General features: G+C 29.8%; 1 protein-coding gene across 3 annotated transcripts; it reads right to left on the reverse strand.

Annotated features, from left to right (window-relative positions):
* Window positions 1-1479: 1479 nt before the first annotated feature.
* On the reverse strand, window positions 1480-27573 carry LOC107448392 (Mau2 sister chromatid cohesion factor). Of its 3 annotated transcripts, none has more exons than XR_015429873.1 (4): window positions 27406-27557; window positions 9053-9180; window positions 8458-8583; window positions 1480-3878 (listed from the first exon to the last, which is right to left on the reverse strand). XR_015429873.1 is itself a non-coding variant. In XM_087153656.1 (4 exons), the coding sequence occupies exons 1-3, from the start codon at window positions 27488-27490 to the stop codon at window positions 8515-8517; spliced, it is 282 nt and encodes a 93-aa protein (XP_087009782.1). In that variant the 5' UTR covers window positions 27491-27573; the 3' UTR covers window positions 1480-3878; window positions 8478-8514. The 3 variants fall into 3 exon arrangements, 2 of the variants coding, with proteins under 2 accessions (XP_087009782.1, XP_087009773.1); XM_087153656.1 differs by having other exon boundaries at window positions 8478-8583; window positions 27406-27573; XM_087153647.1 differs by lacking the exon at window positions 1480-3878 and having other exon boundaries at window positions 4295-8583; window positions 27406-27549.

Below are 27573 nucleotides of genomic sequence, written 5' to 3' on the forward strand. Positions count from 1 at the left end.
TTTTAAATGTAAATATCTATTCTTTGGTGGTTGCAGAAGAAAAACCTCAATTTTCTCATTGAACATTTTGTGTGCTTCCATGTAAGTTTTAATACCAACCTTCCTAAAGTTAATATCTTAATCTTAACCATTATATCTTGAATTATTAAAGTTAATTACATGCCATTAAAGTTAATCTTAATGGCATGTAATTAACTTTTAATTACATGATTAACCATTACATGATTCATAAAGTTAATTACATGATTAACCATTAAAGTTAATCTTAACCATTATATCTTGACCATTGCACATTAATTGTTTAATACATGGGTGCACATTAAAGTTATTGTAGCCCGAATTCTTTAATTTGGAATTAAATATTTTTAAAAATCTACTTCTTATTTTAATTCGTAATTCAATACTTTTGTTTTGTACTACTTGGTAAAAATCTGTTAGCAATATTTAATGTTCCTTCAAACATAAAAAGAGTCCTACATAAAATTTTGATAAAGTTGCAGCCCGCCATTCGATTTGTGTTTTTAATTGTGGGCCCAGGCCTCATCAAGGTTGGCAAGTTTCTACCGAGGTGGTTAAAACCTCTGGTAGAAACCGGTTAAAACTGGCAAGGCAGCAACCCTTTTCTGCCACATTTATGGCAGAAATTCAGAAAATGACATAAAAGTAAGTACTGAGATTGACATACAATGAATAATTCATAGAAAAAACAATTAAATGTTAAACAAAGTACAATTTATTTTTAAAAATTATCACCATTCAAAATCAAATATTACATTGTCTGCACTCTGCAGTTATCTATAACAAAAGACAAGTTTTGATGCAGTTTCTACACCTAAACAATTTCTCAATTTGCTATGCACGAAAGAGAAATTTGAGAAGATTCTCTCAAGTCCAGCAGAACTAGCAGGCATTGCCATCCACAAAAGATTAAAACTGTTACTGTTATAATAATTGGATTGTTGTCATGCAAATTATGTCTTGAAAAGAAAAAAAACTATTTGAAAATAGCTCTATTCAGTTATGTTAAGAGTTAAATGATAATAATTACTGAATTTCAGAGTTTAATATAATAAACTAAAATCTAGTATTTATATTTATTATTACATTACTTTATTTTATATAAATATTTGATATACTGCACTCTTTATATTTAATGTAAACAAAATAATATATATTTACAAACAATGAATTAAAAAGTTTGTTACAGTTACATTTTTCAGTTAACTTAAACAAAATGTCATTAAGCAACTACTGGAACTAATATAGAAGTTTTTCAGTTTCTGCCGGTTTTCACCGGTTATAACCAGTTTCTGCCACTGGCATGGCAAAAACCAGTACTGTATAAAAACCAGTTTCTGCCAGCAAAAAGCCAACCCTGAGCCTCATATAAGTTGGCAACCCCTGGTCTAGACAGTTTTGATTTCATCTAGAAAACTATGTACTGCTTTTTTTTTGCCTCTACAATCATCGACCCTAGCATCAACATTATTGAAATGCAAGCACTCTTATAATTTAATGTTTTATACTACTAAAATTTGAAAGAGAAAAAAAAATAGACACTACGACGTCTTGTGTGCACAATGAAAGACATTAAAAAATAATATAAATGATTCGAAATAATTTTTAATAAGCAGTCAAATATGTTCTATTGGTTAATATTTAGCTATTGGATTGTTTTTTCATTTCAAGTAAGCTCTCGTTCTTACTTTTCTTTTGTATTTGTCTTGTTTTTATTCTACTGTATATGCTTCTGTATTTTAAATTGTATTTTATAGTGTACTCTTCTGTGTTTTATTATATTTTATGCAATCTATTCTTTTCCTGGTCCTTGGCAAAACCTTTGGGGTACAGAAAAAGCAATTTTTGACTTTTGTCTTGCTTTCTCGATAGAAAAGGTTTTGCTTTTACGACATCCGCACCTGATACCCTCTGAAGACGTCAGCTTTGGTTGTCATATTTTCCAATTTTTTTCATTGTCTCAAATATGTCCTCTTTTAAATCTATATAGCTCAAAAAAATTTAAATTAAAAAAATAAAAATAAAAAATCAAGTTCTTGAATTTTTGTAGAAAATTTCTTTTTATTAGACCAAAAAGAAAAAAATATTAACTGATATTCAAGTGCTCGCATAAATTTAAGCAACAGGCTATACTTAAACCATTTAGTACCATGTTATAACTTAATAGGTTTTTTAGAAGTCGATATATCAAGAAAAAAAAATTTTTAATTGAGAAAAACAGAGTAACAATTTTGAAGAAATAACTTAAAACAAAATAATGCAGATGATTCTAATTTTTTAAAAAAAATACTGTTCTCTGTTTTGGGTGAGTGGACTCCACTTGGGAAGTTGTTTGAGGTATACCTAATACTCAAATTGCTCAGAATAAAATAGGTTTCTTCAAACAGAAAACAACTTTCAATAATCAAGACAGAAAGACAACTTTCAATAATAAGAAGGAAAAAAAAGTTTTTGATCTTTCTTTTCTTTTTAATATACCTTGGAAATAACTTTTTATTTAAGCAAACTTAACTATAATCATCTTAGAATAGAATGAATATTTCTATGATATAATACTGAGATTCTATTTTTGCATACATGAATTAAAATTCCCTTTTTTATTCATTTTCAAAAAAATTTACTTCAAGATATTTTTAAACGTGAATTATTTGAAAGCAAAGGATTTCACTCAGTGAATTTCACGATTGTAAATTTCTCTTTTTGCACATTTCACAATACAATAGAGTCCCGATTAACCGAGCTATCAAATATTTCAAGGATTTTTTTTTGTTGCTCCAGTTTATATTTAAAACTACAGCCGGAAAAAAAAAAATTCTGATATTTATCTTCCGGACACTCAGGAAAACGAAATCCAACAACCGATCGTTAATATTGTAAATGAATCTAGCAAAGATGAAGAAGACAATGAAAATCAACATTTCTCTCACACACAGATGGACTTTTGAATATACAGAACAAGAAGAGGCGACACCAGCCTTCTTGTTATCCAGAGCTGCCAACATGGATAGGAAAAAATCCAGTAGATATTATGAAATAATATAAATTTCATGATAATTGTTGAATAATGTACTAAATATTTTACACATACAGGGAATTTTAGGGATTTTTATAGTCATCAAAATAGAAAAACAGCAATATTTTCCTGTTATGATTGACATTAAACATACTTGAAATGTATTATGTTTACTCATGATTTCGAATATTAATAGGCATTTAGTTAATCAAAAGCAGTTTAAAAAAATTGTTTTAATTAATTTAAAAAGAGAGTTCTGAATAAAAATAAACTGAACACAGAGATGCCAACTGCTCCGGACAAGCCAAAATAATTTTAAAAAAACGGTAAATAACTACAAAGTGAATTTTGAAAATATTTGACTAATTTTGATTGCTTTTTAAAGTACCATAGTAGGCATAAGTACCATAAAATGTTGAATTATATAACCCCACGAATTATTTTTAAATAGTGTTGGATTAAAATCTATTAAATTGAATTTATTAAACCAAGAATCACAATTGATAAACTATCACTTTAAAATATATATTTGCTGTCCGGAGCAAGTTGGCATTTCTGTGAACATTTCAGAATAAAAAAAAGTTTTAAATTGATTTCAATAAAAGAGTCTCGTTTTATTATATATTAGCAATACTTATTTAAATATTCAAGCAAGCAAGCAATAATGTACAAAAAATTCAATTTCAATAGGGATTTTTTTTTTTAGGAAATTTACTCAATTTTAGAAAATTTTCTAAAATGTACAAAAAACAGGAGAATTTCAATTAAACCAGTAGACCAAGAGAAACTGGCAAAATCCAGTAGTCTACAGGAAAATCCAGTAGAGTTGGCAGCTATGTTGTTATCCCTAAAAATTGGAAAAGCATTGCTGCAGAAAAGTGTCATGTAAAACAAAAAACGATTAAGGGCTTTTTTAAGTAAAAACTCTTTCATTCTAGTAAAGTGTGCTCTTGAAGTTCTTTTAAATAAGCTTTTTAATCATAATATGAATAATAGTATGTGGTGTAGTCGTATAAATTGTGTATTTGTAATATATATTACATTTACATCTACTTTTTTTCTTTCCTCTTTTATACTCTTCGCTTCAACTGAGTTTTTCGGTCACCCGAGCTCTCTTTAACTCGGATGACGGGGACACTGCCATACTCTACTTTTCACACACGTTACCAGCAAAGTGGTCAGCATTTTTAGGCAAAGTATAGACAATTATTACAATGTACTTCACCTACGCATTGTATACAATGACATATGCTCTTCAGGCAAAGTATGATAACATGCTTTAGTCCAGTGTTTTCCAAAGTGTGGTATGCGCACCCCCTGGGGTACGGTAACAGTTTAGCGGGGGTACGCATTCTTATGCGAAATATCTTGCAACAAACGAAAATTTTATTGAAAAACAAAGCTAGCCATGAAATTTTACGATGACGTATTTTTCTATTGGCTATTTTTTGCAGAGTTAACAGTTAATAATGAGTGGTGTCAACAGCCAGTTCTGATTTTTTAACTTTTGGGAATTTTTTTTACAATAAAAAATACATTTATTATTTTATTAGTGATACACAGCGTTAAGAAAAATTTAGAAAGGGTACACAAAAGTCATAAGTTTGGGAAACACTGCTTTAGTCGATGAAAACTGTACAAAAAAAAAAAATATCTATATTTTTTTTTAATAAATAATATTGAGTTGATATCCAAAGAAAAGCAAAAATTCCTTTATTCAATAAATCTATTTTTTCAAGAAGCAATAATTTTGCTTTCATTGGGTTGTCATTAAAAATATTTTATTAAAAAAGCATAGGGAATACCAGCCAATAGTACTTCCAAAAAGAAATATTAGCGTGGGAAATGCTGCCTGCTCATCCTTGTTGGGTTAGAATTTTGTCGAATCATATTATAATAAATAATACAGATAAATAGTCAATAATAAAATCTGAGAGAAAAAAAAATACAAGGGAAATAAAATACAATATAAACTTCTTTGTTGTAAAATGTCACAAATGTGAGAAATGTTTCATTATTTCTCTGGTCGATTTTGAATATTGTACATAGTTTTGGATTTCTTATTTTATTGTTAACTAATGTAGAGTGAAACCTGTCGAGTCCAGCACTCAGGGCCATCCTCCACCCATATTATTAAGAATATGAGTTGGGGATGCTTATTATTACAAAACAATTTATTCTATATTATAATAAGGATCTCTGTGACCACATCATCTCAGAGACACTATCTGGTCAAAAGTATCCCAAGGAGCGTAGCCAAATCTTTCAACAAAAAATAAGCACCTTTTAAGTACCTTTTAAGAACTCAAAAAATATTTTAAGCACTATATACATTAACAAATTTTCAAAGACTTCAGATGATCATGATAAAATAACCAGTTTCTGACAAAAAGAACTATTTTCTTGATTATATTAGCCACCATAAAAAGATCAATAGATTTTTTGGTTCAATTTCAGAGGGTGAAAAATGAGGTTCCTTGGGACATTCATCCACTTTTCCTTCGAGGTTAATATCTTCCTTACCTGTACTATGCATGATTCTTTATCGCCTTACGCGATCATCGCCAACAAAACCAATTAATTTTATTTTTTGAAATGCCGGATGCTATTTAGGCAAAGTATGAAATAATCGTCCTGATGAGGTTATTATCTAAATGATGTGCATGTTACTGTGAATGACCGAAATCGGTGGTTGTTGACTTTCACCGGTGAATGTTGACAATCAAATTAGTCGCTTTGGTGAATGTCCGAAATATTTATTACATCCGATTTGATATTAATTTATTCGTGGATATAATTACATTTATTCGATATTTTAATACTTACTGACGATAGATTAGAACAAACATCAGTGTTTGGAGTATCGAGCAAATATATACCAAGTAATGGCACTTGACCTTAAAAAAACATCAGTGTAGAATATACCGGGCAAATGTATACCATGCAATGGCACTTAACCAGACCTAGTATGACTAGACCTTTGGTAAATGTCCGAAATATATACTAGGTCTAGTGCCACTTTTGCTATAGCTTAAATATTTTTAAAAAATTAAACAAAGCGTTTGAATCAATTTTAAACTGATAACGAAATTATTGCTTTAGAATTAAAAAAATAATAATAAAAACTGCGCCAGATAGGAGTAATTGAAGTAGTAGCTTTATACAGCGAATGTGCGGAAATTTTTTTTTTAAAAAAATTATCCAGGTGCATCTAAAAGTGGATGAATATCCCAAGACACCGAAAAACGAAGCCTGAAATTGGAAATATCTTGCAAAATGCAGCAGAGTTGCAGTGGAGAGTGCAATAATCTCACAGAACACAAGCTCAGGAGACGCACATGCGGACTAAGTATTTCATCAAACATGTAATATGATTGGTGCTTTCACACGCTACGGACCAAAGGTAAGCCGAAATGCATTGTGGTTGAATGAAGTGCGAAAACTTTGAATGGAACAATGTGAAAACCAAGCTTTTGCATAGTACGTGGCAAAAATCGACATGGTAAAGGAAGAAAAATAATAATTTTCGAAAGGGGAAAATTAAGCACTTTTTAAAAACACCCCATGAAAAAAGCACCTTTAAGGGCTTTTAAATTACGATGGTTGAAAATAAGCACCTTTAAGCATTTTTTAAAAATGCTACGCACCCTACCATACCACTGGGTGTTTGGATACTTTTGACCAGAGAGTGTATATAAATTGCCTCTACTTGCATCTCTAACATTATGACACCCAAACATATTTCAGTGATGCCTCCAAAGAATTGAACAGAGTGATCTCTGACGTTATCTTCAGTATTTATTGCTAGTGAAGATAACATAATATAACATAAACACAGGCAATAAATAAGCATGGATTTCATTTACAATGTTACTATCATCACACAAATGCTAAAAATTCCTTTTTTTCCATGTCATAAAATTCAAGATTAATAAGCGAATAAAAATATCAAATTCTTTTTAAATTCAAAATGGTAGATTATTGTGTGTATTTAATGTCGATAGAATTCAATGCAGATGTCCCATAAAATTTGTTTTTCCAAAATACATGAGTTAAATACAAAGAATAGGGCTAACAATTTTATATTAAATAAAAAAAAATTGGTATACAATAAAGAAACAAAACTGAGTTTCATCATTATTACAAGAAAAGAAATGTATTAAGAACAATTATTGTGTGTTTAATGTATAAGTCAATTGAATTCCATGTAGATGTCACATAAAATTTGTTTTTACAAAATAGATGAGTTAAATACAAAGAATAATTTATAACAATAATTTAAACAAATAACTCAAAGATTTTCCAGCGTCACCTTCAATTATAATTCATACATAGTTTTTGTTCTTAATAGATAATGTTCAGTTTCCTGATGTACTGTTCCTGTCAACTTCTCACTACATTTTATCTGTTTGAAGAATTTATCTCAGGTCTCAATGTGCATTGATTTCATTACTTTTCTCGTGTTTGTACTTATCCTACAGATTAGGTAAATATTGTATGTCAAGTGTTGCGCTCAAATGTCAACTCCCGAAATTTCATTTCTATTTAAGGGTACAAAAGGCTGACTTATATAAAGTAGAAAATAGGAAGAGAAGACTCCTGTGTACATTAAGTATTCAAATTTATACAGGGTATATGCCACATTTTAGATTTTCAAATGCATGACTTTTTATGAATTTCCATGACTTTACGAAGTTACTATTTTCTCCAAACAAAACACAACAATAAATTTAAAAAGCATTAAAATAACATTAATTGAAATGATAGGTATAACAATACTATACATCCTCATATTTATTGATTTTAAATTTAAAAAAACAGAGTAAAGAAAGAGCAATAAAATAGCTGAAATTTTTTTTTTCTGCAGATTCTAAAGATACTTTTCCTGTTCAACTTATATAGAAAAGAAATACTCTTGTTTTTTCTATTCTCATTTTAGAATATGAAAAAAATTGCCAATGACTGGCTTTCTTCAGCTAGAATTTTAAATTGATAAAATAAAAACATTAATTCTGAAGTTTAAAAGATACTTCCTTCTAGAAATGATGTGCTTTCCTTCATTTTTTGAAAGAACATGATAAAAAACATTTTATATTTTAATAAAATATGACTGTTAGTGGGGATTTTGTTACAAATTTAGATATTGGGAACACCATGGAATTGGGGGAGGATTCCATTTTAAAAATAAAATTCTTCGGTGACCTAAATCCATGACTTTCCGTGATTTATTTTTTAAAAAAAATAGTTAAAATCATGACATTTCATGACAAATTTTGTTCAATGCCAAAATTCATGACTTTACAGGTGCATGGATACCCTGACTTTGGTACAATAAAGAAACAAAACTGAGTTTTGTCGTTATTATAAGAAAAGAAATGCATTAAGAACAAAGTGAAAAATAAAAACTGTGTATACACACAATCTACCTTACATACACACAATGTACCTTCAAAACACAATACCATGTGACAAAGAAGACAGTTTTACAGCAGAGATGAAGTTGTTTGAGCTTGCTGCTGTATAGGCATCAAAGGTGGGTCACCTTCAATCCACTGAAATAAATAAATTACTCTTCTTTATTCATAGAAATTGCATAAGGATGGGATTTTCTTTTATTATTCAATTCACAACTATGGCAAATAAATAAATAAAATAGCAACAGCGGGAGAATTTTATGTGGCATTCTAGTTAACAGTTCTATAATGGAGCAAGTTTTGATACAAGCAAAGTATCGCTAAGTTGATGATATTTCAACTGTTTCGAGATACATTTCCGTCTAAAAAAGTGGGTATAATGGAAGAAATAATTTAAATTAAAAAAATTATCAAAGATTTCCAGCTTTTCTTTAAAATTCCTTGATTTTTCCAGGTTTTTTCCAGTATAAAAAAATTCCCTGTTAATTCCAGGTTTTCCAGGTGGGTGGCCACCCTGTTTTTGAGGGAACTAACCTGCACAAAAAGAAGAAAACCACAAAACATGGGGACTCCATTGCTGGGATACAATAAATGCTTGATAAAATACCTGTATCAAATTGTGCTCTGGCAGTTGAGATGCCTGGAAGTGGTCTTTCAGCAGAAGCTGCGAGAAGTTGCTGTGAGTTTGTATAGCTTCCTGCTCACGAATCGGGTCTCCGGTCAGGCGGTACAAATCTATTAAATAATCAATTAAGATGAATTTGGTTAAAATTGTATGCAAAACAAATTTTACACGATAGAAAAAATTCCTGAAATTAGAGTATGTAAGAAGCATACGTCCATAGGTTGCATTTTTAAAATTCAATTTTTCCAGGACTATTCGACCACTTACAGGGTTGCCACAGAAAAAATTGAACAAAATAGTTGCTTTTGGTAGCCTAAAACAGGAAAATAGTGCAAAACTAAGGCAAACAACGTTAAAGAGCTCAAAAATATTTATAAAATACAGACAGCTGTTTCGGATGCTCAAGGGGCAACCTTCATCAGTGCAATAGAAAGAAAAGAGAGAAAACAGAGTAAATGTATATAGAGAAAGGTGACGTCACAAGAGGGTTTAGAGCAACGGCCAATAGGAGGGAAGGGTGAAAGGATGACGACGAATAGGAAGCAAGGAATATAAAAGGTGGTTAGTTAGGTTTAATCATAGATTTCCTAACAGGAGAAAGATAAGGGACGCTGGATAGGTCATTGACCAAGAGTTTGGAATTTTTGAAAAAATCTTCCCTCCTATTGGCCGTTGCTCTAAACCCTCTTGTGACAAAGTTATTCATATTTAGTTGGAGATTGAGCAAACATCCTGTACACAGAACACACAAATGTTTTTTAAAACTCAAGAAAGAAATTTAAAAATTCTATTTTTTAACAGTTTCTAAGATCATAATAAAGAATATACCACGTCATATACTATTGCTTGATGGAAAAAAAAAACTTAATACTTAAAACCAGGCCCGTCCCTAACGGGGGGGTGAGAGGGGTGTCTCACCCCCCCAGCGATATCATCCAGTCGGCAAATTCAGGTTGAGTCGGCATTTTTTTTTTTTTACATTCCAAAATCCCGACTTTGCCGAAATTCTTTCATTGTCGGATATTTCATCCATGATGAGATTTAAACGGATTTCAATGTTATCTGAATTTCGTTTCGGGATCCCAGACCCGACTCGGCAAATCTCGTTGTGAAATGTGTTTTTAAATTTAGTTTTTTTCTTTTCTCCTCCAAGAGTAACCATTTATGACAATTCAAAGCAAGATGATCGATAATTCAGGCCAAAATCCCGACTTTGCCGAAATTCTTTCACTGTCGGATATTTCATCGGTGATGAGATTTAAACGGCTTTCAATGTTATCTGAATTTCGTTTCGGGATCCCAAACCCGACTCGGCAAATCTTGTTGTGAAATGTGTTTTTTAAATTTAGTTTTTTTTTCCCTCCTCCAAGAGTAAGCATTTATGATAATTCAAAGCAAGATGATCGATAATTCAGGCCAAAACCCCGACTTTGCCGAAATTCTTTCGTTATCGGATATTTCATCGGTGATGAGATTTAAACGGCTTTCAATGTTATCTGAATTTCGTTTCGGGATCCCAGACCCGACTCGGCAAATCTTGTTGTGAAATGTGTTTTTTAAATTTAGTTTTTTTTTCTCCTCCAAGAGTAAACATTTATGATAATTCAAAGCAAGATGATCGATAATTCAGGCCAAAATCCCGACTTTGCCGAAATTCTTTTATTATCGGATATTTCATCGGTGATGAGATTTAAACGGCTTTCAATGTTATCTGAATTTCGTTTCGGGATCCCAGACCCGACTCGGCAAATCTTGTCGTGAAATGTGTTTTTAAATTTAGTTTTTTTTTCTCCTCCAAGAGTAACCATATATGATAATTCAAAGCAAGATGATCGATAATTCAGGCCAAAATCCCGACTTTGCCGAAATTCTTTCACTGTCGGATATTTCATCGGTGATGAGATTTAAACGGCTTTCAATGTTATTTGAATTTTGTTTCGGGATCCCAAACCCGACTCGGCAAATCTTGTTGTGAAATGTGTTTTTAAATTTAGTTTTTTTTTCTCCTCCAAGAGTAACCATACATGATAATTCAAAGCAAGATGATCGATAATTCAGGCCAAAATCCCGACTTTGCCGAAATTCTTTCGTTATCGGATATTTCATCGGTGGTGAGATTTAAATGGATTTCAATGTTATCTGAATTTCGTTTCGGGATCCCAGACCCGACTCGGCAAATCTTGTTGTGAAATGTGTTTTTTAAATTTAGTTTTTTTTTTCTCCTCCAAGAGTAAACATTTATGATAATTCAAAGCAAGATGATCGATAATTCAGGCCAAAATCCCGACTTTGCCGAAATTCTTTTATTATCGGATATTTCATCGGTGATGAGATTTAAACGACTTTCAATGTTATCTGAATTTCGTTTCGGGATCCCAAACCCGACTCGGCAAATCTTGTTGTGAAATGTGTTTTTAAATTTAGTTTTTTTTTCTCCTCCAAGAGTAAACATTTATGATAATTCAAAGCAAGATGATCGATAATTCAGGCCAAAATCCCGACTTTGCCGAAATTCTTTTATTATCGGATATTTCATCGGTGATGAGATTTAAACGACTTTCAATGTTATCTGAATTTCGTTTCGGGATCCCAAACCCGACTCGGCAAATCTTGTCGTGAAATGTGTTTTTAAATTTAGTTTTTTTTTCTCCTCCAAGAGTAACCATATATGATAATTCAAAGCAAGATGATCGATAATTCAGGCCAAAATCCCGACTTTGCCGAAATTCTTTCACTGTCGGATATTTCATCGGTGATGAGATTTAAACGGCTTTCAATGTTATTTGAATTTTGTTTCGGGATCCCAAACCCGACTCGGCAAATCTTGTTGTGAAATGTGTTTTTAAATTTAGTTTTTTTTTCTCCTCCAAGAGTAACCATACATGATAATTCAAAGCAAGATGATCGATAATTCAGGCCAAAATCCCGACTTTGCCGAAATTCTTTCGTTATCGGATATTTCATCGGTGGTGAGATTTAAATGGATTTCAATGTTATCTGAATTTCGTTTCGGGATCCCAGACCCGACTCGGCAAATCTTGTTGTGAAATGTGTTTTTTAAATTTAGTTTTTTTTTTCTCTTCCAAGAGTAAACATTTATGATAATTCAAAGCAAGATGATCGATAATTCAGGCCAAAATCCCGACTTTGCCGAAATTCTTTTATTATCGGATATTTCATCGGTGATGAGATTTCAACGACTTTCAATGTTATCTGAATTTCGTTTCGGGATCCCAAACCCGACTCGGCAAATCTTGTTGTGAAATGTGTTTTTAAATTTAGTTTTTTTTTCTCCTCCAAGAGTAAACATTTATGATAATTCAAAGCAAGATGATCGATAATTCAGGCCAAAATCCCGACTTTGCCGAAATTCTTTTATTATCGGATATTTCATCGGTGATGAGATTTAAACGACTTTCAATGTTATCTGAATTTCGTTTCGGGATCCCAAACCCGACTCGGCAAATCTTGTCGTGAAATGTGTTTTTAAATTTAGTTTTTTTTTCTCCTCCAAGAGTAACCATATATGATAATTCAAAGCAAGATGATCGATAATTCAGGCCAAAATCCCGACTTTGCCGAAATTCTTTCACTGTCGGATATTTCATCGGTGATGAGATTTAAACGGCTTTCAATGTTATTTGAATTTTGTTTCGGGATCCCAAACCCGACTCGGCAAATCTTGTTGTGAAATGTGTTTTTTAAATTTAGTTTTTTTTTCCCTCCTCCAAGAGTAAGCATTTATGATAATTCAAAGCAAGATGATCGATAATTCAGGCCAAAACCCCGACTTTGCCGAAATTCTTTCGTTATCGGATATTTCATCGGTGATGAGATTTAAACGGCTTTCAATGTTATCTGAATTTCGTTTCGGGATCCCAGACCCGACTCGGCAAATCTTGTTGTGAAATGTGTTTTTTAAATTTAGTTTTTTTTTCTCCTCCAAGAGTAAACATTTATGATAATTCAAAGCAAGATGATCGATAATTCAGGCCAAAATCCCGACTTTGCCGAAATTCTTTTATTATCGGATATTTCATCGGTGATGAGATTTAAACGGCTTTCAATGTTATCTGAATTTCGTTTCGGGATCCCAAACCCGACTCGGCAAATCTTGTTGTGAAATGTGTTTTTTAAATTTAGTTTTTTTTTCCCTCCTCCAAGAGTAAGCATTTATGATAATTCAAAGCAAGATGATCGATAATTCAGGCCAAAACCCCGACTTTGCCGAAATTCTTTCGTTATCGGATATTTCATCGGTGATGAGATTTAAACGGCTTTCAATGTTATCTGAATTTCGTTTCGGGATCCCAAACCCGACTCGGCAAATCTTGTTGTGAAATGTGTTTTTTAAATTTAGTTTTTTTTTCCCTCCTCCAAGAGTAAGCATTTATGATAATTCAAAGCAAGATGATCGATAATTCAGGCCAAAACCCCGACTTTGCCGAAATTCTTTCGTTATCGGATATTTCATCGGTGATGAGATTTAAACGGCTTTCAATGTTATCTGAATTTCGTTTCGGGATCCCAGACCCGACTCGGCAAATCTTGTTGTGAAATGTGTTTTTTAAATTTAGTTTTTTTTTCTCCTCCAAGAGTAAACATTTATGATAATTCAAAGCAAGATGATCGATAATTCAGGCCAAAATCCCGACTTTGCCGAAATTCTTTTATTATCGGATATTTCATCGGTGATGAGATTTAAACGGCTTTCAATGTTATCTGAATTTCGTTTCGGGATCCCAGACCCGACTCGGCAAATCTTGTCGTGAAATGTGTTTTTAAATTTAGTTTTTTTTTCTCCTCCAAGAGTAACCATATATGATAATTCAAAGCAAGATGATCGATAATTCAGGCCAAAATCCCGACTTTGCCGAAATTCTTTCACTGTCGGATATTTCATCGGTGATGAGATTTAAACGGCTTTCAATGTTATTTGAATTTTGTTTCGGGATCCCAAACCCGACTCGGCAAATCTTGTTGTGAAATGTGTTTTTAAATTTAGTTTTTTTTTCTCCTCCAAGAGTAACCATACATGATAATTCAAAGCAAGATGATCGATAATTCAGGCCAAAATCCCGACTTTGCCGAAATTCTTTCGTTATCGGATATTTCATCGGTGGTGAGATTTAAATGGATTTCAATGTTATCTGAATTTCGTTTCGGGATCCCAGACCCGACTCGGCAAATCTTGTTGTGAAATGTGTTTTTTAAATTTAGTTTTTTTTTTCTCCTCCAAGAGTAAACATTTATGATAATTCAAAGCAAGATGATCGATAATTCAGGCCAAAATCCCGACTTTGCCGAAATTCTTTTATTATCGGATATTTCATCGGTGATGAGATTTAAACGACTTTCAATGTTATCTGAATTTCGTTTCGGGATCCCAAACCCGACTCGGCAAATCTTGTTGTGAAATGTGTTTTTAAATTTAGTTTTTTTTTCTCCTCCAAGAGTAAACATTTATGATAATTCAAAGCAAGATGATCGATAATTCAGGCCAAAATCCCGACTTTGCCGAAATTTTTTCACTGTCGGATATTTCATCGGTGATGAGATTTAAACGAATTTCAATGTTATCTGAATTTCGTTTCGGGATCCCAGACCCGACTCGGCAAATCTTGTTGTGAAATGTGTTTTTAAATTTAGTTTTTTTCTTTTCTCCTCCAAGAGTAACCATTTATGATAATTCAAGGCGAGATGACCGACATTACATGCCAAAATCTCGAAAACCGTTTCTCTTGTATTATTATTTAAACGACACATTCTTAAATTTAAAAATTTTTTGTAGTGACCTTAATTTTTAGTTAGCTAATAATGTATCATAAAATTCAGATATTATTTATCTGAATTATATTAAATCTTTATTAGAGGTTTAAGTAATTTTTTTAAAGGAACTGATGAACTTACATGATTTTTTTTAAAAGAATTATAAATTTTATATGAAATAATCGTGCCGGTGATGCAACCAATTTTTTTTTTTACTTTCAAAATATAGGGAAAAAGTTACAAATAAGAGTACCTATTAAATAGGATACTTTATTATTCAAAATATCTTATTTAAATTGTTAAATTCTGTGTAAATAACACAATATTATTAAATAATTTATATTTTCAATTAGTAAACGCTATTTTTCTATTATGAAGAATTTTACTAACTCCAAAGGACTCCTAACTCTGAAAAAGAAAATAAAAACATTTAATTTGTCAACTACCATTCAGTTCATAACTTTTAAAATTCTATGATGATTGGATTATTACTTGAGTTCAAAATTTTTTAACCTAAAATAAAGTGTTCAGGGACTAATTCATATCGTTAGAATAATTAATCATGACAACAAAATTTGATATTCTCTATGGAAAATAATTAACATATATGTGATCCTCAATTCACCTTCATAAAAGTTTCCGTTTTGAAAATAAAATATTGTTTTTTGCTTTTAATATTTTTTTTTTCAAGAATCCTAAGAATTCTGAAACATTAAATTGAGTTACACTCAATCGAATCAACACTTCGATCATTTCACACAATTTGAGAATGGTTGCCGAGTTCAAAGTGTTAAATGCTGTAATTTCGGATTCATTAATTATTTCAATAAAAATATGGTGAAAATAGAGAATTCCGAATATTCAAGGAGAAGTGGCAATTCTGTTTGATCAAGCCGCTTACGGGCACTATGAAAAGGCGCAAAAAAGGATGGAGCTGCGACTCGATCTTGTGAAGCAGCAGACAAAACCCCGGATATTTCTGTCAACTTGAAAAATCGAGGGTCTTTTAAAAGTGGTTAGCTAGAAATGCCCTAAGCTATATTTTCTCATGCTTTCTCTTACTCTTTCTGAGAATAAAGACAATATCTTTGTCCATGTGGTTAAGAAGGGGAAGGAAGGGGCTCAAAGCTCAAAGCACAGGCAGCTGTGGTACCAATTACTTCACTGACCTGTCTTTAACTGTCATGTACGGATACTTAGTTACTCTAAGCGTATTTTATAAATTCATATTATTATTGAATAAAATAGAAAATCTGCTCACATGCCAACGATCATCCTATCTACCACAGTCTAAATTTTGAATGTAAGTATAATTTTTTTATGAATACATATTTATTATTTGCAGTCTTATTGTTTAAATATTAAGTTTAATTAAATTGCATTAAATGTGTTATTACTTTCCAATTAAATTATTTCGGGTAAAAATTGATTTTTATGAAGCAGATAAAATTATTTTTTTAATCTTTTTTGTGCAGTAAAATAATTAAAAGAAAGAAAAAAGAGCAATTAAAAATGCTATGTTATTTATATTCATTAGTAGGAGCTAGGGATAGAAAAAGATAAATCACATTTGAATTCTGAAAATTTGATACTTTTTCCGTTTTTTACTTTTTACTAAGCTTTTATTTTGTGCTTGAAATAGTATTTTTTTTTCTTTTTTAGATTTTTTCAGCTGAAATTATTTTTCATGTATCTTATTCAATTGAAATTTCAAATTCTATATTTCTTCGTAGGCTTTGTTTTTATAAGTCCAAACTGCAATCCTTTATGAAGAAAAATGTACTAATGTTAATTTTATTGAAAATGTAACGTGTTTAAAAATAGAAAATTCAGTTTTTTTTTATAAATAATTCTTTTTAGTTATTTTGTACTGTCGTCCCCACTTAATCGCATAATCGAATTACCCGCTTATACGAATAAAATTTAATGGAACCAAATCATTTTAGAAGAAACTAATGTTAAACTTCCCCGTTTAAACGGTTATTTGTTGTTTTTGGCCCCCGCCTAATTGCATAAAGAAGTGGTACTCAAATGAAAAATATATTGTTTATTTTTGAAAAATGTTTCACCAGCTGAAATGGAATTTCCCTTTTTCAGTTAAGATAAAGATACAATATGTGGTTACTTCAATAGGGATTTCTTATTCATTAGTAGGTGTTTGGGGTAAAGTTGAAAAATTAATCAAATCTTGCTGCCAGCTTTATATATTGAAGTAAACGATTCTAGGAAAAAAAGGTACCGGAAAAAAAGGTACGGAAAAAAAGGTCCCGGAAAAAAAGGTACCTGGAAAAAAAGGTACCGGAAAAAAAGGTACGGAAAAAAAGGTCCCCGGAAAAAAAGGTCCCGGTAAAAAAGGTACCTGTGTAGGGAAAATTCTGTAGGGGAAAATATTTTAAATGAGAAGATTGGATTGAAGCGCTTTTTGCTGTTCCGTGCATGTTTTTTTGCGTGTCGCGCGTGTTCAAAGAGCTTTTTATCCAACTTTTGTTTCTTATTTATGCATTTATTCTTAAAAAGTTAATTAAATATGAAAATGTTCAATAAAATTGTTTATTTATTTTCTAAGATCATGATTCTACCGGGAATCTTGACTCTTATCTATTGAAAAAGTGTTATCAGGCTACATGAAACTTTTAGGGGAGGGGGAGTAAAATTAATGTGTTTCGCTTATAACGCTTCTAATAGAAATTTTTTGACAGGTGTCATTTTCTTTCATTTTTCGCTTTTTTTTATTTTGTAATAAGTTACAATTGATAACATAGCACAGAACCGTTTCAGTTAACCAATGGCATGTTTGGGAATCGGTTTATGCATTGACGGTCTTACTTGACCCACTGTTTGCCACCTCTTGTTTACAATATTGGGGGAAAAAATGAAGTTTAGAAAAAGTTTTTGATTTAAATTTTTTTTAAAGTTTTTGATTTATTAAAACATAATATCCCCTAACTATTGAATTTATAATTTAAACCCTAAAATATGACAAAATTATAATTTATCTAAAAAGATATTGCAATAAACAAGGCAGAGCATTCTATATCCACTATCTGGTTAATGTTTAAATATCATTTGCTATCGAATTCGAGAGCATATTTTTCTTTTTTATATTTTGGGTTTTAAAAACTTCAATTTTCGGTGCCATTTCTCTTAAAGATTTTTTCTCTGTTAGTGACTTTTTATTTTCATTATTTTAGTGAATAAATCTAAAAATTATTTTCGATTATTTTTTAAAATTTGTTAAAAATTATAAATATTTGTAATGTCTTAATTGCTTTTAAGAGGCTACTAATGTTCAATTACGTAGTCTTATAAAAGTGAACTCAACCCAGAAGACAAAGAGAACTCCTAGATCAAGCATTGGGAGAAATCTGCCTTCGTGGGGACTTTTCAATGGAACTTAAATGCATGTGCGTTACATATAGTGTAAACCACGAAAACCATCCACGGTTAGACTGACGGCAAGTGAACTCTAACCCATAATCTGTCTTCCACAGAGGATATTTTACATTAGTACTGTGATCAGTGCGAACTGAGTGCATCTTCATATTGACCCGCCGGCTCTGGCATTCGAACCCGGTGCGGCTCTTGAGCATTTGATTGGTGGTAATGGTGGTGTCATTCGCTTATTTCTCTCTTTAAATAGATAATAATTCTTATTTATTTAATTGGCAATAAGAACAACTTAAAAAATTATCTAAACAGTAACAACTATCATTTTAATTACTTTACATCTTTAGTAATTAATTTACTAATTGAAGCGTAAAAGGTTATTTAACGTTGCATTACAACGTAGTATTATAATTAATGAATTTTTTTTCACATTTATTTACATTCACAATTAACATTTATTCAATGTACTATATTTAAGAGCAAATTAGAATCAAAATGCTGGAAACTTATCAGAAGCAAACCTTATTGAATATTTTTAGCAGGATTTCATTGATTTAATCATGATTTAAGTCAGCTGGTTTTTTTAAAAATATCATTGTTTCGTATTGAATCGAATGTTATTTTAATACTTAAATATATATTAGTCATTTAATGTATATATGTATTATAATATCTGGTCTTTTACATATTTTAATTTGTAATTATGAAATTTCCAGAAAAAAAGAAACCATTCATTAAAGTAGGATTGCTTTTTTAATAAGCAAATAAAAAAAATTAGTATGCTTGATTTGTTTTTTTTGTTTTTTTCATGTATTTTTCTTTATTTTTTTTATGATTCATTTATATTCAATTTCCAATTAGTTTGAACAAAAATTGCGCATCCATTATGCATTTGCTAGAAAGTAATTTATAATACAGTAATATTGCCTGAAATATGTAATTATTTTTATTACATTTTCATTGGATTTAAATTATTTTAATATTTATAAAGTTGAATTAAATAAGATGTGTTTTATAAGTAGATCAGTTTTTTCAATTTAAAATAAAATATATCACAAACCTTTTATGACGTAGTTGCCACCTTTTTTACTATTCCTCTAAAAACTTCAGCTTAGACGTATATGGAGAACTTTGTTTCTGCTTACAACAGTATATTTATAAACATCATTTTTTATGACATTATTTTTTTAAAACACAAGAAAATTAAAAAATAACTTGATTGGAATACATTAGAGGAAAATTTTTTATTTTTTTGTAAAATAATGACGATTTCGATGTTTAAAATATACGAATTCACAAATATACAATATACAAAAACATAAATAGTTCATTGCTATGAAACTCTGCAAAAAAGGTATTACATATCATCGTTAAAATATCTTATAAATTTTTTAAATGGTATGTCTTTTAGATGTTAAAGAAAATTAAAAACTTACATTTAGGAATATTTAAATATAAAATTTGCTTTATTTAAAACTGCCATGTAGTATCATTTTTAGCTATTCAAAAAAATTTATAAACTAAAGTAATGAATACAGATTTTAATATGAAATTGGAAATGAATGAAAATTTTGTATGTTGAAAATTTTGAGTTTTTAGGGGTTTTAAATTTAGTTAGTTTTTAAATTTAAATGTTTTTCTTTCTTAGATTATTAGCTATTGAACTTAAAAATTCTGGGATGTCTAGATTTTGGTTTAAAAACTTAACGCAAAGTGTTTTCAACCTTTTTTGAAGAGTTTCATAGCTCCTCTTTTTTCTATGTGCGATATGCACTCCAGCTTTGATTTGCTGGAAACTGAAATACAAAGAATGACAAAGAATGAAAAACTGAAATACAAAGAATGGCTGAAACATTCTTAGAAAAAGGTTGAAAGGGTTGTTAGAGTGAAACCCCCTCTTATTCTTGTAGGTGTATTCAAGAAACCTCAAGGACATCCATTTGCAGCACACTAATGTACACATACGTCAAAGTAATTGCTATCTTCAGAAATTTACAAGATTAATGAAATGCACTGATTCTAGCAGTAGACTCACAAAAAAGTACATAAACATCTTTCCTTTTTTATAACACCAATTTCCTTTTGTTTGCAAAAATTTTAATATAGCCACAAATGCTTGTTTTTTGGTAAAGGCACACTTCAGTGCATCTAACATGATTCAATCTGTAACATACCTTATTGAATTTGATAATCATTGATTTATAATATATATTATTCACTTTGTTAAAATGATATTTGTTTTAGACCAGGGGTTTCCAACTGGCAGCCCGGGGGCCGCATCCGACCCGCGAAGCCTTTTTTTGTGGCCCGCGGACTAAACTTTACTAGTTGTCATTTTTTTACGGACAATTTTCGTAAAGAATCAATATGGGTTTAAAATGCTTTTCTCGTTAATAAAAACCTAATTTCTTCGTATCTGTGAAATTTAACATACCAATTGTGCAAAAAAATTTATTTCTCAGGTTTTACACCCAGGAAAATATTTATTCAAATGCAAAAATAATCATGTATGTAGCTCTATTTTATTTCATTTCTTTTTGTATTTTGTTAATATAATTTAGCATGTGCGTATCAGAAATTTTCTCGAAGAAATTATCCGATTTAACTTTTTGAGACCAATCATTTTGGACGAAAATATTTACACACACATTTGTAAATTTTAAATGCAAATATCTATTCTCTGGTGGTTGTAGCAGACAAATCTCAATTTTCTCATTGATTATTTTGTGTGCTACTATGTAAGTTTTAATAAAAACCTAAGTTATTGTATCCCGAATTTTTATTATTTATTTAATATTTTTAAAAATATTATTAATAAGAATTAAATATTTCTAAAAATCTACTTCTTATTTTAATTTGTAATTCAATACTTTTGTTTTGTACAACTTATTAAAAATCTGACAATAATATTTAATGTTCTTTCAAACATGAAAAAGTCCTTCATAAAATTTTGATAAAGTTGTGGCCCCACCATTTGATTTGAATTTTTAATTGTGGCCCGCGGTTCCACAAAAACAGGGGTTTTTGTGGAAACCCCTGTTTTAGACCATTATAACAGAATCGTCCTTTTAAAAACATTTCTCTGATAATGAAAGTGCATAGAGAAAGTGATTTTTTATTAAAAAATGTAGTTTCATGAATGCTGTTTTTATAAAGAATTAAAAATAAAACCGTCTTTAATGAAATAAAAAAAAATATTTAAAACTGAATAAAAATAGACATAACAGAACAGAAATGTCTATTATTTATTATTATTTCTTAACAGAAATAATAATAAATAATAGATTTTAAACAAAGCGAAATTTACTTATATATTTCCTAAAAATAGCTGAGAAATGTGTTACAGGCTATTTAATGTAATTCATCAGCGCAAAATAACGCGTGTTTGAATAAGTTCTTTGAAATTAAATTTTTTTTTATGCCGAAATCTAAAATTAAATCTTAACCGTGTTAAAATGAAATGTATTAACAAAAAAATATTCTTAATAAAATTCAGTATTAAAATAATCCCTTAAAAGACTACCTATCTGGTAAAAGATTCCTCATTTTACCAAAATAAATGAATCATAACTGTTAAAATAGGGTGAAAACAATTTTGCAGAGAATTGTATCTCCACTAATTACTTAAAAACTGACATATGTTTTAAAAAAATCCTTGTTTAATTAAGAAAAGAAATATATTTAACAAAAAAATATCTAGTTTAAGAAACTCCTTCTTAGAAATGAAAAAAATTTCTTGCATCAAATCCCTCCTCCTCCTACTTGCACTAATTAACGAATCTGAATCAAAATTATGAAACGGCAAGAAAACTATTCATAACGTTAGCGTCGTGTCAACTACTTCTATAAACTATTAGTTAAATAAAGAATAACACACATTCTGTAACAGAAACAACAAAAAAAATTTAAATAGTCTTTTTATCATATAAAGGAAGGGGAAAAAAGTAACATTGTGCTTAAATGTTCTTTCTCCTTTACCTCAATTAGCAAAACTAAATATCAATTAATATGAACTTAAAATATTTTCATGACACCAACCATCCGAATCAGAATTTTCGACAATAAAATAAGTTAATAGAGATAAACGTATCTCTTATAAGAAATAAAAAACCTATAAATAAATAAATAAAAGACGAAACCTCTTATAACAATTTAAAATCTTATAAAAAGAAAGAAAAAATGCATCCGACACAAAAGTCCTCCTACCTTCCTCAATCGGCTAATATGAATATCTATACCCTCTTTCCAATTTATCATTTAAAATAAAAAAATAACATCTTTTACATTAAACATATTAAAATGCATCTTCCCCTTAGAAAAATAAAATAAATAAATAAATTAAATACATCCAGCTTCTAGGAAAAGAAATACCGTGACTCTAATTAAAAAAGAGCAATACTTTCCTTTCTCCACAATTAAAGAATAAACATCCAATACAGAAATCCACACACCTTCCTTAATCGGCTCATATAAATATCAACACCCTTTTCAAAAAATATCATTTAAAATGAAAAAAAAATAGCATATTTTATATTAAATCTTGCCCTAAAAAAATAAAATAAATAGAGAAATTAAACATACCCAGCTTATAAAAAAAAGAAATACCGCTACTCTAATTAAAAGGCACCAATACTTACACCTCCAATCACGAATAACCATCCAACACATAAATCCTCCCAACTTCCCCGATTGGCTACTTTAAGCCCCACATTAGCAACTTCTTCACAAAATATAATTTAAAATAGAAAATAACACATTTTTCGCTTAAAAAAATTTAAAAAAAAAGTAAAATATTATTGAAAAATTTAAATTGTATCTTCCTGCTTTAAAAAATAATCAAAGAAGAATAAATACGTGAAATAAAATTAAAAAAAAAGCGTAATACAACCAGCCTATAAGTGCCCCCCCCCCCTTACCCTTCTCGTTACCTCAATGATCTAATCTGAATTATTACAGATAAAAAGAATATTCATTGAAACAGCGAGAAGCATTCATGTTGCCCAGAAAGCGAGAGGGGAAATATCCCTACAGATTTTCCCTATGGAGGTACCTTTTTTACCGGGACCTTTTTTTCCGGGACCTTTTTTTCCAGGGACCCTTTTTTCCGTACCTTTTTTTCCAGGTACCTTTTTTTCCGGGACCTTTTTTTCCGTACCTTTATTTCCGGGACCTTTTTTTCCGTCTACCGAAGTAAACGAAGGGGTTTTTACCCCTCTTTGACTTACTTCACACACACATCATTTAGAATGTAAAAAAGGAATAGAGTGATTTGTCTTGTGATCCCATGTTGATGCACTATTAACTTTGATAAGAAAAAGTTTCAAAAACCTAACACACTAGTGTACAGAGAGTCTTTCTCTTAAATAGAATAATTGCTTAACCCAGTTAATGACTTTGAGTTGGGTGCAAGTTGAGAGCGAAAAGGAATGATTTAAATTAATCGGAAAAAAGCAAAACAATGAATCTTAGAAGTAATAAATTTCAGAAAACCCTTAACTAAAATAGCGCATTAATTTAAATGGAGCATTAATTAAAATTTCTCAAGTTTCGAAGATTAAAAAAAATAAATAAGTAAAAAAAATTCTGAATGTGTTTGAAAGGAATACACGCAAGTCATGAAATTTTTAGTAGAAACTGAAAGGGAATATCTAATTTTGATGAATTCAACGGGTATAAAAAACAGTCTTCAATTATAGATTTTTTCGGAAAGGATCAATTAATATTTTAGTACAGGGATGGCGAACCAATGGCACGCGTGCCATTTATGGCACTCGACACAATATTTTGGGCACACCACCTATCACAATTGGAGCATATGTAACAATTAAATTAAAATTCACGAAAAACAAACAAAATAATAAGCAATTATTAATAAAAAAAAATTAACAATTAATGCTAAAAAAATAATTAATAACCATAAAAAACAAACTAACAATAAATAACTAGCAAAAATAATTTAAGAGTCCTGCTTAAACTAACATCTTACAACCTATTATAAGTTATTTGTCATCTAATCTGCAACAACAGAAGTCACACTGATGTTACTTTAAGTTGAATTATGCGTACAACTGAGACATTGCAAAATGTATTTTATTTCAATGTAAATAAAGAGTTTTGAGTTGATAGTGTTTGGTATTATTATTATCCCTATAATCACGAAGTCAAAATTATTTGACGGCAAGTCTATGACCTCATTAAAAAACTTTTTTAGAAAAATGGCACGTTGATGTATAAAGGTTCGCCACCCCTGTTTTAGTACCTACATTATAGTTTTTACTAATATTGATTTATTTTAATGTAATTTTAAATGACATTTATATTTTATGATACTAACGCATACAGTTTTAATTATAATTGTTTATTGATCATAAAACTGAGCTTATTTAATCAAAATGCTATACTATGCATTAAATACCATTAAAAAGTAAAATTTCGTAAAAATTCGGAATTTTGGATTGAATATTGCACTCCCCTTTTGATCGAATAACCCGCTTAATTGCATAGATTTGGCTGGAACCGATGGTATTCCTTTGAGCGGGGTTAACGTATTTCTTATGTATTTAATTATTTAATGTTTCTATATTATCTTTTTGACTAAAGTTAACAGTTTTTCATTTAAGTTAATTATTATTAAAAAAAAATTAATAATTTTGTAATTATGTAAAAATTCAATTCACAGTTTGTATTAAAAATGCAGAATCATACATTTTAGCATAAATGCTTTCATAAGTTTTTATTGTTAAATCTATTAGCGTTAACTGCACCAATGACAGTTGCGACAAATGAAAGAATTTTCAGCAAGATGAAATTGATTAAAAACTATCCTATCTTCGAACAACAATGACCACTGAACGCCTAAATTCACTGCTTTTACTCAAAGCAGAAGAAGATATTGTTGACAATATTAAGCATGATAAGTTGGCCGAATATTTTTTGCTTTTAAAACAACATCGAAGTAAATTTATGTAGCTAATATAATATAACGTAATTTTACTTATCTTAATTTTTTATCATTTTTACGTGAATTTCTTCATTTATAATTTAAATGGCAAATATTTTCAATGTTTTTCTACAATTTTTTTCTTCTTATTTTTTAAAAATGAAAGGTCAATTAACTTTTGAATAAATTTTGTTTTGAATCAATATCTTATAGAAGTCTGTATTTGCTGATTATGACTTACTTTCTCATCGTCAAACAGTTGCTGTAATTAGCTTATGGTAACAACGTTTAAATGAAACGAAAGATATATTTTAATTGCCAAGTGATTTTTCAAAAAAATATTTAAATATAAAGTAAAAAGTATTTCAAAGTTGCGTTGAAAAACATTTAAATTTACAACTTTATTTTTTAAAATTATTTCCACAAATAATTATTGCTTAATGTTACTGAAAACTTATTTTAATTGAATAAGTTTCAGTTTATTTAAAAATAGTTTTTTTTCTTTAATAATTTGTTACCATTTTAATAATTAAAATTAATAGAAATGTAAAAAGTATATTTTCTTTGCATTATTTTGAATAATTGCTGGTACTATTTAGTTATCAATAATACTACATTTTTCACCCATGGCGGTTGCATTTTTAAGTGCTGTAAAAATTATTTCGATGATTAGCATTATGTTTATGACTAGTCGAAATGATTTCAAAATAAACTTTGGAAGCTCAAGTTTTGTGGCGCATTTGAACTCTTTTATTTGATTTGTTTTACCTTTGATTATCAAGCTTTAGCCATATACAAATTGTGTATATATATATATATATATATATATATATATATACACACGTATATATGTACATGATAGTCGGCAAAATAAACTTCAACACCCCCCCTCTCGAATCGGTTAGGGACGGGCCTGCTTAAAACATGTGAATTCTACACTCTTTTATCCTTCAATTAATATGCATATTCATAATTATTTTACCTATTGATTTGATAGACCTGTGGGGAGAGGAGTTGTTGACAATGTCAACCTTCATCCATGAAAAGGTACCCCACCATAGAATCGAGTGTCTCATATACTAGTAAATTGGAATTGCATTTCTGTAGTGGTAGATACGCTACAGACAAAGCAAAAAATTTTAAAACAAAAGTTATGTTTGAACAATCAAGGCTTTTTAATTAAGAAACCTGCATTGAGGAAAAACAACAATGATATTTAGAATTATTCTCGTTTTATCTCTCAGTTACTAATAAAGAAGGACAAAAAAAAAAAAGATTTATATTTAAAGTTTGGTACTAAATTTTGCCTACAAGCTATATATATATACATTATTTTCCTTTTTGCTTTTGAGAATTATGCTCCTTTGAAATACATAATAACTTATTTTTTACATTATACTACTTATGCAAGTTACCCCTATAATCTGTTGTTCTTTCCAATCTCCCTTAACCTGTGACACCCAATAGACCTTCATTTTTCACAATATTTCTGGAAAAGCGTTCATTACGGAAATAACCTTTAAACACATTCAGTGCTTCTGCAATATTTCTTCAAGTTTCAACAAACAAAAAGAAGAAAGCAATTATGTTTAGCAAATGAAAGAAAACTTTATCAACACGCCTAACTCAAGGTTCTAAGCTAGTTATTCTCAAACACTGTACCATTTTTGTGCGCCACTCAGTTTTAGAAATGATACAGTAAAAATAATAATGCCTTTTTGTATAGTGAGTTTAAATGAAAGAGAAGTATATATAGAAACAAAATAACAGTTAATAACTAATAAAAACAAAAGAACATAAAGAAACTGTTAAATGTGGAAGATGATATCAGAACAGTATTGTCATTTTTATGACCCAATATGAATAAAATTATCAAAAAATGTGAAGATCAAATTTCTCATCAAAAGTATTATTAATTTGAAATTAATCCTTCATTAAGCATACTGTTGTTTTTTGTAGTATACATATTATTTTATATCGCATTCAAAATTAAGATCATAAACTATTTTATATTATAGGTAAGGGAATAACTCCTAAAAATAATTTTTCTCCTGGTGGGCCGTCAAATTTTGAAAATGTGCCGCGACTATTTTCTTGTCATTTTGCTACTGATTCACTCCCCTAAATATCTAATCAATTTTACATGTTCAATTTAAGGCTTCATGAAAGTAAACAATTCTGTAAAATAAAAATAATAAGTCAAAAATGAAAAAAGTTTTCTAAGACTATCAGAGCAAACCTTTTAGCAATGCTGAGGCCCACAGTTGAACATGAACATCAGGGATTTTGCTTGCCAACTGCATTGCTGGTGTCACCATATTCATGCTTTCCTAGAATGACACAAAACATTAGATTTGTATTTTTTAATCAATCACAAGTGATTTTCATAAATATTAACTTAGACAAA

This window comes from Parasteatoda tepidariorum, chromosome 1 (assembly GCF_982258835.1).
Source record: "Parasteatoda tepidariorum strain Cologne lab strain chromosome 1, Ptep-v5.0, whole genome shotgun sequence".
NCBI classification, from domain to species: domain Eukaryota; kingdom Metazoa; phylum Arthropoda; class Arachnida; order Araneae; family Theridiidae; genus Parasteatoda; species Parasteatoda tepidariorum.